This window comes from Megascapheus bottae, chromosome 1, assembly GCF_031878675.1.
Source record: "Megascapheus bottae isolate mThoBot1 chromosome 1, mThoBot2.hap1, whole genome shotgun sequence".
Classification (NCBI taxonomy): domain Eukaryota; kingdom Metazoa; phylum Chordata; class Mammalia; order Rodentia; family Geomyidae; genus Megascapheus; species Megascapheus bottae.
Window position 1 is genome coordinate 65,501,235 of NC_143509.1, and position 13,049 is coordinate 65,514,283.

The following is a 13,049-nucleotide window of genomic DNA, read 5'->3' on the forward strand; positions in this document are numbered from 1 at the left end:
ACTTGGACATAAAAGAAGCCCTTGCTTTCAGCCTTTGAGACTTCTGAGCAACCGTTTACTGGAACTGCATCAAGCGTTTCCTGACCCAGGCAGGACAGTTTGGAATGCCTGTAGTGAAGCTGGAATCCCTATCTACCTTCCTCACATGCTTCAAATTTGCCATTTGCCTTGCCCAGTGTAACAGCCAAGCAGCCAATCACAGCCTCTTCAAAAGTCCATAGTTAAGGGAGCTAGCCCAGTCAAACCATTCAGAGATTTTCACCATAATGCTTGCTGAAGATAGGACATTCCTCAGGATACTAAAATGAACAAGAAGAAAAAACTAGATTCAAAAGCATCTTACACACTAAAGTACAAAGAAGCAAAGTCCTGCATCCTAGTGTGGAGATCCCTGTCTGCCACTAAACTAAATCCAGAATTCTACCAGGTCCCATTTACTATTGCATTATAACTGAACACGGAATGTTAGCGAAGCATATCATATTATTAGAGAAGTACACAGCCTAATCCAAATGCTCACTACCAGGGAAGAAGGGCAAGAGATGGCACTGTTGTAGAAGTTCACTCATTAATAGTGATGTGTGTTTTGCACAAGTTCCAGTTCCAAGACCTACTGAGCCATGTGCACAAGAGAATCAGTCCTGTCCCATTCATAGAGTTATCATAGAGTTACCTTAGAGGTTTGATTACAACAGTAGAACAAACTTTTGAGGGATGTGGTTAGTTTTGTAGGAGGCAGTCATTGTAAAGCTAATCATAAAAATAGCATCAGTAACAAAAGCCCTGCTGAGAGAAAGAGAATAAATTTTCTTGGACATCAATCCTTGTAATTGTTTGAAAGAAAATTTCCGAGGAGAAACAAAAGAGCTGCATAGAATTTTCTGAGAAATATTGCTGTTAAGCTTCTGCAATTAGAATATCAGAATAATGTTATCCTTTGAAGTTATAAATTTTATAGCAGGGAAAAATTAACAAGAATTATTGCACTGGGTTCTTGCCCTATCCAACTGGACTGTTATGAGTTTAAATATAATATTAAGTAATAAAGTATTTGCTCTGGGAATTTTCCTGGCTTGACAAACCTTGTCATCAAATAGGTTACTTATTAAGGGCTATTTTCCTTTCTTAAAGGAAAAAGCAATTTTCACATTAGAGTCTTCAAACTCTAGATTCCTGTATGGTTCTGAAACTAGTTAGACTCCATCCTTTGCTTCAGATTTGGCTTAAATTCAGTGTTCTTTCCCCTGTACAAATAGAGACTTCTTTGCCCACTGGTCTGCCTCCTTTCAGCAACTGAGTTGTCACAGGATGAGGGTTCCTGTTTGCTTGAACAAGACATCATAATATTGCATTATGGAAAACAATTAAATCTTAAAATATCAGCCACAGCAAGGAACAACAGTGTTTTGGTGTGAAGAATTCCACTTTCAAACCCAAGAAAAGCCTCAGAGCAAATACTTTATCACTTGCATTATCAGAAAAGCATACAAGTATATGCAAAACAAGTGTGGTTTATCAGAGGAAGTTAAATGAAATGCCCCGCAATAAAAAAGCAATTTGAGAGGCCAACAGAATTGAAAAGATTTACTCTCGAGGGAGACAAAGCATTGCTTTTTGTGTTCAATGCGATTCATGTTAGATCTACAATATTAGTTCCATGAGCTTAGTGCTTTCTATTTCTTTCTGTATCTCCAAGATGGTATTACATTACTCAGGAAGTACTAACTTAGAGAAGACTGAATTGAAGATAAGTTTAAACTAAACTGATCAGTTTGCCAAACTTCATTTTAGCATTTAATAAGAAAGTTTCAATGTAGAAAATACTGTGAATGTGCCCCCAAAGTATCTTTTAAGTAAGTACTATTTTAAAGTAGCAGGTTACAATTGTTCAAATTTGTTAAGTACAATGGTGATGTCATGATATAGGTATACAGTGATTAAAAAAATGAACTACCATATCTGTACCCTTTCTCACCTCCTGTACCTTTTATGAAGAAACATTTGAAATATATACTCTTAATTATTTTGAAGTAGATAAGTGATCATTGATTGTAGTTACTGTGCTATACAACATGTATAACATATCTCAAAATTTATTTTATGGGCCAACAGTTTGGCCTAGAGTGCTTGCCTAGCATACGTGAAGCCCTGGTTCAATTCCTAGGGTACCATATACTTAGAAAAAGCCAGAGGTGGTGCTATGTCTCCAGTGTTAGAGCACAAAGCTTGAGCTGAAGAGCTCAGGGACAGCACCCAGGCCCAGAGTTGAAGATCCACTACTGACAAACCAAAAAAACCAACTTATTTATCTATCTGAACTTATTTTCTTTGATCAACCACTTTGGATTCTTTCCTTTCTATACCTCCTTGTCATCCTCTAGTAAACAACATTCAAGTCTCTATTTTTATGAATTCAATTTTGTTAGATTACACAAGTAAGTGAGGTAATGTGGTATTTTACTTTCTGAGTCTGGCTTATTTCATTTAGCTTAATACCATTTTATATGCATTGATATTTGTGCAAATTATAAAGTTTTCTTCTTTGGTTGCCAGTACTGGAACTTGAATCAAGGGCCTTAAGCTCCCATATTACTCTCTCTTTCAGCTTTACTATTTGAACCACATTCCTAGTTCTACTTTTTTTCCTGGTTTCCTAGAGATGAATCTCAAAGATTTGTTGTCTAGGCTGGCTCCAAACCAGCATCTTCAGATCTGTCTTTAGAGTAGCCAGGATTATAGTAGACAGGCATGCTCCATCATCATCATGTTATAAAATTTCTTTTCTGAAAGTCTGAACAGTATGTCCATATATACATAGAACACATTTTCTATATGTACTCATCTACCTACTCATGGACAGGCATACTGTTTCCATATTTTTAAAAACAAACACCCCAATTGAAAATTAACAGACATTTTCCCCCAAAAGGCATATAAAAGTACAATAGATATATAAAAATTGCTCAGATCACTAACCATTACAGAAACACAAATACCACAATGATTACTCCACACCAGTTGTGTTAGCATATCTCAAAACTACAAATGATACCTGGATACATGGCACATTTGTGTAACCCAGGCATTGGAGAGGCTGTGGTGGGAGGATTTACCAGTTGCAGGCCAGCAAAACCCTATCTCAAAACACTAGAAAGAAAAAATAAATAGAAGAGATATGAAGTGTAGGTGAGTATGTGGAGAAGAAACTCATATGCCACTTCTGCTTATATATACTTCAAAACTGTAATCAACGTGATGAAGAGACATCCACACTTATGTTATTTTAATCATGAAATAGCTTTTAAAATAAAGACAAAAAGAAAAAGTAACGACCCATTGTATCACTTAAAATGCAGCACAGGTAAACTCTAACAGTGATTTTCTATTTTCTCCATTTTCTTATAGTTGGTGACATCATTGGTGGAGTTTGGACATATTTTATAGAAAGTTTCTTATTTGGAATTGTAAATTCAAAGCTGATTCAGCTATGGATGTCTACTGTTTTTGATGATGATGTCAATCACATAAGTCTCATCTTCTCAATTCTGTACCTCGTCTTCTATTTTTGTAAGTGAAGGGTTTGTTCTTAAACTGGCGCAAAATTATTCATAGTAAAATACACACTTGAAACATTGCATACTAGAGCTGGGTGCCTATGGCTCACACCTGTAATCCTGACTACTCAGGAAGCTGAGATTTGAGGATTGCAATTCAAAGCCAGCCTGGGCATGGAAGTTTATGAGACTCTTATATCCAATTGGCCATCAGAAAACCCATAGTGGCGCTGTGGCTCAAGTGGTAGAGCATTAGCCTTGAGCTGAAAAACTCAGGGACAGCACCAAGGCCAAGAGTTCAAGCTCCACGACAGATACAAAAAAATAAAAAGAAAGAAAAAACAAGTATACTAGACAAAAAACTACCTGTGTCATTTTGTTTGAATTTTTCACAGTGGAAAGCATACTTTGATAAAGTGTACTTTGAAAAAAATCCTGTGAAAAGTTTTTTTAAATTTCTTAGTAACCTATATTTACAAAAATGAATATTGAGGAGGTATCCATACTAGGGCTCTTTCTGGCCTAGTCTCTTATTCCCATCACAAAACATTTCTCTCTCTTCTAAACTCTCCCAAAACAAGTTGTGAAATGGACTGGTCCACAATAAATGTAATTTATCAGCTCCTTCCCTTTCCATTTCAACACTCCAGGGACCTCTGAAATAAATAGAACTCTGGGAAGTACTCTCGCCACACTGAGGTGTGTGAAGTTTTGTGAAGTCCATGTATTTTCCAGGGATGATCAAAGTAGTTCTAGGATTTCCACAGTAGACTCTACTAGACAGTTGGGTGTGAATTTAAGATTGGAAAAGGACAGGGGATAGAGGAAATAATTCATGGTGCTTTGCAGTGAAAACCTAAGTAATGTTTATTAAAAACACAACAAAAACAAAAACAAGGTAGTAGATATTTTAAACATGGTAAAGCTTGTGCAACTATTAACGTTTTACATTTGTCTTAAAAATAGGTGAGTTAGTCGGAATGTCTGGAATATTTACTCTGGCAACTATGGGACTTTTTTTAAATTCAACAAGTTTCAAACCAGGAGTGGAATCACTGCTTCTCGAGTGAGTGGCTGGCATGTTTTCATTTTGCTCCATACACTGGAAGTTATAATATTGTAACTATATCTATATAATCCAGGACAGATAGGAAGTGATCTGCATTAGAAACTATTCCTTTTGCAATTCCCTTCCAATTCTTTCATTCTGTGTAAGATTTGTAACCCTCTCTTTGAGGGTAGATGGATTTTATGTCCCCACTAGCCTTCCCTGTTCGCCTTATGGAGATTTTTCATCTGGCCTGTGACTCTCTCCAACATTACTATTCCACTGAACTTAATGACATCAATATCCATGCAGCTGGATCTTCTACTCTCTCGGCTTTTTGTTCCTGAACCTCTCTCTTCCTGTGATTCATACTACCCCAAGTCTTCCACTGACTCCCATCCACCACGGCAGACTCTCCATTTCAGTAATCAAACTGTACCTAATACATCATGTACCAACTCCTACCCTCCGAGGTAGTAGAAATCTACGTTAATAGTGACAAATCCTACTCTATACCACAACAGCTGGTCCACTGTACAGTCTACTCATGTTCACTAGTCTCCTCTGTTCCATCAAAGACCTGAGGCTCCCAGTACAAAGACAACCCAGGCACAAAAACAGGTTCCTGTGAGACGCTTACCTCCAACTAACCACCAGAAAACTGGAAGTGGGGTTGTGGTTCAACATACTAGAGCACTAGCCTTGAGCTGAAGAGCTCAGGGATAGCACCCTGGCTCAGAGATAGAAGAAGGAGGGGGAGGAGGAGGAGGTGGAGGAGGAGGGGGCAGGGAGGAGGGGAAGAAGAGGAAGAAGAGGAAGAAGAGGAGGATGAGGAGGAAGAGGAGGAGGAGGGGAAGGAGGGGAAGGAGAGGAAGGAGGAAGGAGAGGAGGAGGGGGAGGAGGAGGAAGAAGAAGGAGGAGGAGGAGAAGGAGAAGGAGAAGGAGAAGAAGAAGAAGAGGAAGAGGAAGAGGAGGAGGAAGAGGAGGAGAATTCATTGATTCTACCATCTTATTACTAACTCTCAGCCATGCTTCATCTTCGATTCCTTCCTATCTAGCTTTTTTTGTTTCCTTCTTTTATTTATTTATTTTTTTTGCCAGTCCTGGGGCTTGAACTCAGAGACTGGCACTATCCTTGAGCTTCCTCAAAGATAGCACTCTACTGTTGAACCATACCACCAGTTCTGGCTTTTTCTGTGTCTGTGGTACCAAGGAGTTGAACCAAGGGGCTTCATGCATGCGAGGCAAGCACTCTACCACCCGGCCACATTCTGGTCCCTACCTAGGTCTTTTTGAAACAGGTAATGAATTGCCATCTTCCTTATTTTAGAGAGCAATCCTGTGACATGTGGTCCTGCTACCTGTGTGACTCCTCCTACCACTTTCACTCTTACACTCCCTGTTCTAACCTTATTCCCCATGCTACAATTCAAATATGCCAAATTCACTCCCTGTTTGGACTTGTATTCTTTTTCCCCCTGCTCTTGAAATATACATTTTCAGAAATGACTACTTTGATTCTTTTTATGCTTCCATTCAGATGTCACCTTTTGAAAAAATAGCTCCCCAAATAGAATCTCCATGTAAAATTGAAGACCCCTGAATGTTCTGCCCAACTTGGCCCTCTAGGCTTTTGTCTCTGCAACACTGGATAATAAAAGTAACAGATACTTGGGTTGAGTGAGATGAGAGAATGAGATCCTTTGACACTTAAGTACAGCCAGAAGCATGTTTTTGGTACTCAGTTCTTTTTCTGCACACCCAAATTATTACTTATGCCCACGCAAATGCAAGTGCCCACATATTCCTATTAGAAAGATTTGGTGCTTGGTTATTTGGTTTATACCCAAATCCATGAAGTCAATATCATCCTGATGTCAAAGCCAGACAAAGACCACAGAAGAAAAAAAGTTACAGGTCAAATTCATTAGTAAAATGATATCAGGTTACATTGAACAGAGAGAAAATGATAGGTTGAAATCAATAAAATAACAAACCAAACTTAACAGCACAAAAAATTGTACACAATCACTGTCTTGGCAAAGTCTACAGGCTAAGAAACTTACAAAGTAAGTTTATTTGCTGGAAGCAGTCTGGTAGTCTTCTGGAGAGGAATCTCTATGCTGAATCACCCTAGGACAGAGAAGAACAAAGGAACCCCAAAAAGTAAAGAGAGAAGAGATTTTCAAACTATTCACAATAGCTAAGATAAAAAAACCAACTGAATATCTGTTGGCAGATAAACTTAAGGGACAGAGCCAAGGCTCTGATTTCAAGCCTCAGGACATACACGCAATAGGTAATTTCTAAAGTTGAGTGAGATGGCACGTGCCAGTAGTCTCATCTTAGCAGGGACGTAGGCAGGAAGACCACAGTTAAGACTGTCCTGGAATAAAGACCAAGACCTAAAGCAAAAACGACTGATAGTGGTGTGGGCCAGCTGGTAGAGTACTGAGTTCAAATCCCACTAGAGTAAAAAGAAAAAAAGATAAAGAATTAATCCCATTCAGTTTTTCGGTATCCCCCATGAAGCTGATGGGGGGGGGATGTTAGGATTCATTCATGCTTTCTGAACAGTAGCTATATTTTAGGCAACAGCTTCCTTCTATTACTATGCAAATCAGAAGAGCCTCTTAGTATTTCCTTTCAAGATAAATGGCTGAAAGAAACAATGATTTGCTAAATTGTATTTTCCAGCTATTTTCCATTGTGATTTATGGTTATTTACAGTTTAGATGTAGTTATACTACAACCTAAACATTTCAGAAAAAGAAGATGAGGAAAAAGAACTCACAGACACTAATTTACGCATAAATTGAGTTAAATTTTGCTAGAATGACTCATTTGTCTCAGGGAGATGTTTTTCAAGGTTTAATTTTAAGCCTTGTGAAAGGTTGACAAATTCATCTTTATTTTCTTCAGTATGAATAATATGATGTCTCACACAGGGAAGTTTGCAGTCAAGAAGTTATTAATTATAACTGTGCTTTCATTTTTTCCTGAAAAATGCAGATTCTGGAATTGTCTATCTTTTGTTGCCTTTCTCATGGTGTTTACTTTCGTTGGACTTCTTATTCCTGCATATACATATTTATACATATCATTTTCTGATATATATTATTCACTAAATATCTACTTCACACTAATTATTCTAAGGTAAGAAAGCCATTTGATTTTACCTATAGAAAATGCAATAAGTCCGAAGATCACTTGTTTAATAATAATAACAATTGTTGAATGTAGCGTTGCAAAGTACCACCAGCAAATTAGTGCCTAGCAGTTTTCTCACTTTCCAATTGAATCTCAAAGCAATGCAACTCTTTGTAAAAAGTTCAGAAAATCATAAAAAAACAAACACTATTGTATAATGTAAGATTACTAAGAAGCAATCAATATTAACATTGGGCACATTTCATCTAGTGTTTTATTTCCCTAATATTTCATAAAGTTAATAACCTTCCATAAATAGAAATTTTTACCCCAAGTGTGTGTGTGTGTGTGTGTGTGTGTGTGTGTGTGTGTGTGTATCCTGAGTCTTGAACTCAAGGCCTGGGTACTACCCTTAAGCTTTCTTTGTTCAGTTCCAGAGCTCTACCACTTGAGCCACAGCTCTTCTTCCAGCCTTGTGCAGGTTAAGTGGAATAAGGGTTTCTTAGACTTTCCTGCCTAGACTGACTTTGAGCTGTGATCCTATGATCTTAGCCTCCTAACAGGGAGAATTGCTGATGTGACCCACTTTTGCTCAATATCAATTTATAACTTCAATGAATAAAAAATTAGATGTAGAAGTAGTTTTTTTATGAAACAAGATGGAAGCCTTCTTAGACAATGCCTTCTTTGCTCAAATAGAGTTTATAGCTCCTTTTTGAAATTTTAAGAAGCCAATGAGTCTGCCAGGCTCTGGGGGAAAAAAATGCAGAGTAATATAAAAACACCATAAACTGGTTAATCTCCATCACTCAAATTAGTAACATTTTACTACCACTGGAAAAATTGAGATCATTGTTAGCCTCAATTCAGCTAGTGCCAAATAAGTGGAAATTAGTCCCAAATCATCAGAAAATATGGTAGTATGAAATTCAGGAATGATATGAGAATGCAAGAAAAAAATAGAACTAACCTGATATATAAAATAGAGTAGAACAGAACTAGAAATAGCTAGTGGTAGAACTAAAAATAAGAAACAAAAGAACACTGATGTTAGTTGCAGCCGAGCTAAAAATCTATGAATAAAAAGAGAGAAATGACATTTTCCTTAGTTCTTACTCATTCAAATTATTTTAAAACTTTTGGCATCTCAAATATATCTGTCAAACATTGATAATGCTTTTTCCCTCTAAGAAAGTATTGTACCACTCAAGGGTAATATAGAATATTCCTACCATTCAAGTCTTGTTAAAAGCGGGGGGATGAGAAAGGGGGGGTGGGAAAGAGCCATTTTCTAGGTTTTCTGATGGGATCTCCTCCCTTTGTTATGCCAAGAGAATGCCAAAGATGACTTCTGTATGAGAGTCAACAATTACACAGAGAAGAAACTGGAATAGAATGGAGTGAATAGAATAGATAACTTTTAACGTTGTTTTGTCTTTTAGACTTCTGGTCATTCTCTTAATGAGCCCATTTTTAGCTCGACTTGGTCACGGATTCAGCTGGCGCTGGGCTTTCATAATGGTCTGGAGTGAGATGAAAGGAACGCCCAACATAAATATGGCACTTCTGCTCGCCTACTCAGACCTTACCCTTGGATCTGAGAGGGAAAAGTCACAAGTAAAAGAAGTTGCATGTTATTATTTGAATATCTGCTAAAAATGTTGCTATATATTTCACATATATATTATTTTTATAATGAGAAAGCTTCACCTCATTTGCCTGTTGAAATGATTTAGTGATGATGAGAAAATAGGGAGAAAAGTTGCACAGAACAACTTCCCTCCTCCCCTTTCCAGCCTAGAGATTTTACTGCTTCCTTTACATGGCCTTATCATGAACATAGAAAGAATTAAAACATAAATCATTTCAGGTAGTACCTGTTGCAAACTATACACTCAATTTATTAAATTTTATTTATACCTAATAACCTCAAAAGAGTCAGAAACCTATATATGGCTCATTCTATCACCTTCTATAATACTGAAGATCTACATTTAATGATTCTATGACATAAATAATTTTTCCATATTTTATTATAATTAATAGAAGGGTTACAGTTATATTCACCAGCTAGAAGGTGCATTACTTCACGCACATTGATACCTCTTCTCATGTTTTTGTCCCAGTTTCTCTCCCCCCCACCCCCTCCCCTCATCTTGTTTTCCTCCCTTCCCTTTCCTATTTCAAATAAACTAATAAATGTATATACAATATACCAGATAAGAAGGTAAGATACTGTAACAATATGAGAATAACCAAGGGACAACAAAAGAGATGAGAAATAACATAGTACATACATTAAGAACAACAATCACACATTACATAGCTCTTGAAACATTTTAATTTCAAGGTAAAATTCTTTCTAAGACTGTGTCAATCAGAACAAATTGCAAGTGCTAACATATCTCTATCCATGATAATTTCAAAAAGTTCCAAAGAAAGTTTCTGGGTAATTGTTATGTACTAACTAAATGACAGATTAGACATTAAAACTTTAAGTCTTTTAACTGTTTTTTTTTTCCCCTTTTATACCACTCCTGGGCTTGATCTCATGGTCTGAGCACCGTCCTTAGGCTTTCTCAAGGCTAGAGCTCTACCACTTAAGCCACAGCACCACTTCTGGCTTTTTCTATGTATGTGGAACCGAGGAATCGAACTCTGGTCTTCGTGCTACACCCCACCACTAAGGCCTAGTGGTAGAGTGCTTGCCTAGCATGCACGAAGACCCCGGTTCCATTCCTAGGTATCACATACATAGAAAAAAAAAAGCCAGAAGTGGTGCTGAGGCTCAAGTGGCAAAGCTCTAGCCTTGAGAAAGTCCAAGGACAGTGCTCAGGCCCTGAGTTCAAGCCCAGTACTGGCAAAAAAAAAAAAGAAAAAAAACACAACCCTAAGTTATCTGATGCTAGACGAACTCCTTCTTCTTAGTTATCGTTTTCCATTATCCTGTCACAGTGATCAGCTTGATAATGAACATTGTATACAGATCAAGGACCTGAAATTCTGTTTTGCTCTGTATCTCTAGAAAGTTATTTAATTGGTTCTGCACAGTGAATTTGAACTCAGGCAGTGATATTTAGGCTAAGGATGCTATGCCAAGGAAGTCCTGCTTGGAACTAAAACCCTGGTAGATAAAATCATTTTTAATGAATATATTTACACTGGTAGTAACTGCTTAAAAAGTAGCAATCTTCTCTTGATGTACAATGGATGAATATAATATACAGTGCTTTGTAATAAATAACACTTAATATTGTTTCATATATGTGTATTTAATTCTAGATTCTATTTCATGGAGTGTCAGTCTGCATAATAACCCTGGTTGTCAATAGGTTTATTTTGCCTAAGGCTGTCAATAAACTTGGTAAGCTCTGCTCACTACTATTCTGAATGATGGGGAAATTTTCTGAATATGCTAAAGAAATGAGAACAACAAAAGGAGAGGCTATACAAATACAAGCTGATAGTTTCTCACTAAAGAGGAAGTTGAATCTCTGTGCAAAGGCCTTTTAGCCAGTAAACTTGCTTACTTAAAAAGAGATTACTTATTTACATTACTCTAGAGTAACTGCAATAATAGTTTGTGCTTATTCAGCAAGTTTTTATAAAAAGGCTGCTAATCACTTGGCAATGTTTGAACTGGTGAGAATACATTGTAAGAACAGAAAAAAAAATTCTGAGATAATGGTTCACACTGGGTTGAGGAGAAAGAGTGAAGTCAACAAGGTAAAAGCAGAGAGCCACACATGCATCAGCGTCAACAACAAACCACTTAGGGAATAAAGGAGAGAATATAACACAAGCCACCTTCTTTAGGGACCTGGAAACGACAGAAAAATACTTGTATCCTGTGGAATAAAGTGGGTAGTCCCTTTTACTTAATTGGTTCATGTGATTATGGAAGCTAAGTCCCAAAATCTTCATCCCAAATGCCCAAGAACCAAGGAAACCCATAGTGTCAATTCTAGTTCATATCTAAAGGCAGAAGGCCAAAGTTGCAACTTTTTAGCCATCAAGTAAGAGTGTGAATTCATTCAGGTACCTCCTTTAGTTCTCATTAAGCCACCAACAGATCATTCACTTACACTAGAGGAAGCATTGTGCTTTACTGTGTCTCCCAATTTAAATGTTAACCACAGCTAGAAACAGCCTCACAGGCACATCTTCTAGCATATTGTTCCACCAAATATCTAGCCACTTGGCAGCCCAATCCATTTGACACCGAAAATTAACCATTGTGTCTCTCCTGCTCTTTTTCTTCACCACGTAAACAAGAAAAGAGTTAAGATAGCCAAGACATTTCATACATGTGAAGTTCTGGGTCATATTTTCCCAGCATACAGTAAACACACAATAAATATTAACTATTACTATTACCATTGTAGCTCAGCTTTGTAAAGCATATGAAAGAAAATGTTTGTTAGTTTTCCTATATTTAATTTGTGTGAAATACTTAATATTTAAATATTTAATGTTTAGTGCTCATAACTAAGAACAAAGGCAAACTGTAATCCATATCAGAATGGTGCTGTTATTTTTCCTAAAATATGGGGTTTTTTTCCATCAAAGGTCTTCGGGATGTCACATCAACGAAATACAAATCCGTTTATTATACATTTCAACACTTTCAAGAGCTAACCAAATCTACAGCTTCTGCACTCAAATTTGACAAAGATCTTGCAAATGCTGATTGGAACATGGTAGATAAGGCTATTTTACTTCAAAACCCATACGCAGTAAGTATGGGATAGCTTTCTAGTCCTCCAAACTACCTTTGAGAGCCATTACATATAAATCATGACATAAATAGTAGTTCAGAATTTTTACTACTTCCAATTCATCAAGAAGTTGTATTAATATCTCCTCATTCACCACAATATTAAGGAAAAAAGTGAAGAAATTTGTAAACACTATGAGACAATGCAGAAAGTCATAACCCCTTTGAAATTATTGGTTGTAAATCTAAAAGAAGAAACAGTATGTTGGCATTGCCTTAAAAAAATACCATACAAACCAGAAAATGGGCCTTAAAATATGTATACTTTTTTTTAATATGTGCACTTTTTGACCATGTTGGGAGCAGTCAGGGTTTTTTGTTTCTTCATTCATTTAGGCATGTATGCTAAGTACTTGCTAGAGCCTGGTTTATGGGTAATAGTGCTTTTTTTACTCAGTGAAATACTCAGAACACCAGTCAAGCATGGTTTCCATAAGGAGGAAATAGTCAAATTGTCTAGGATCAAAAAGAAATTGTCTTAGGATCTCTTCAAAGCTTCTACTACTTTGTTTGCCCCACA

General features: G+C 37.0%; 1 protein-coding gene across 6 annotated transcripts in view; it reads left to right on the top strand.

Annotated features, from left to right (window-relative positions):
- Nucleotides 1–13,049, top strand: part of Slc9c1 (solute carrier family 9 member C1) — a 66,726-nt gene that overhangs the window by 17,590 nt on the left and 36,087 nt on the right. For all 6 annotated transcript variants that reach the window (XM_090346683.1, XM_090346674.1, XM_090346666.1 and 3 more), the window contains 6 exons: nt 3,406–3,567; nt 4,521–4,620; nt 7,615–7,758; nt 9,195–9,369; nt 11,035–11,116; nt 12,322–12,488. In XM_090346683.1, coding sequence (XP_090202809.1) covers nt 3,406–3,567; nt 4,521–4,620; nt 7,615–7,758; nt 9,195–9,369; nt 11,035–11,116; nt 12,322–12,488 — 830 coding nt within the window. The remainder of the gene's footprint in view (nt 1–3,405; nt 3,568–4,520; nt 4,621–7,614; nt 7,759–9,194; nt 9,370–11,034; nt 11,117–12,321; nt 12,489–13,049) is intronic.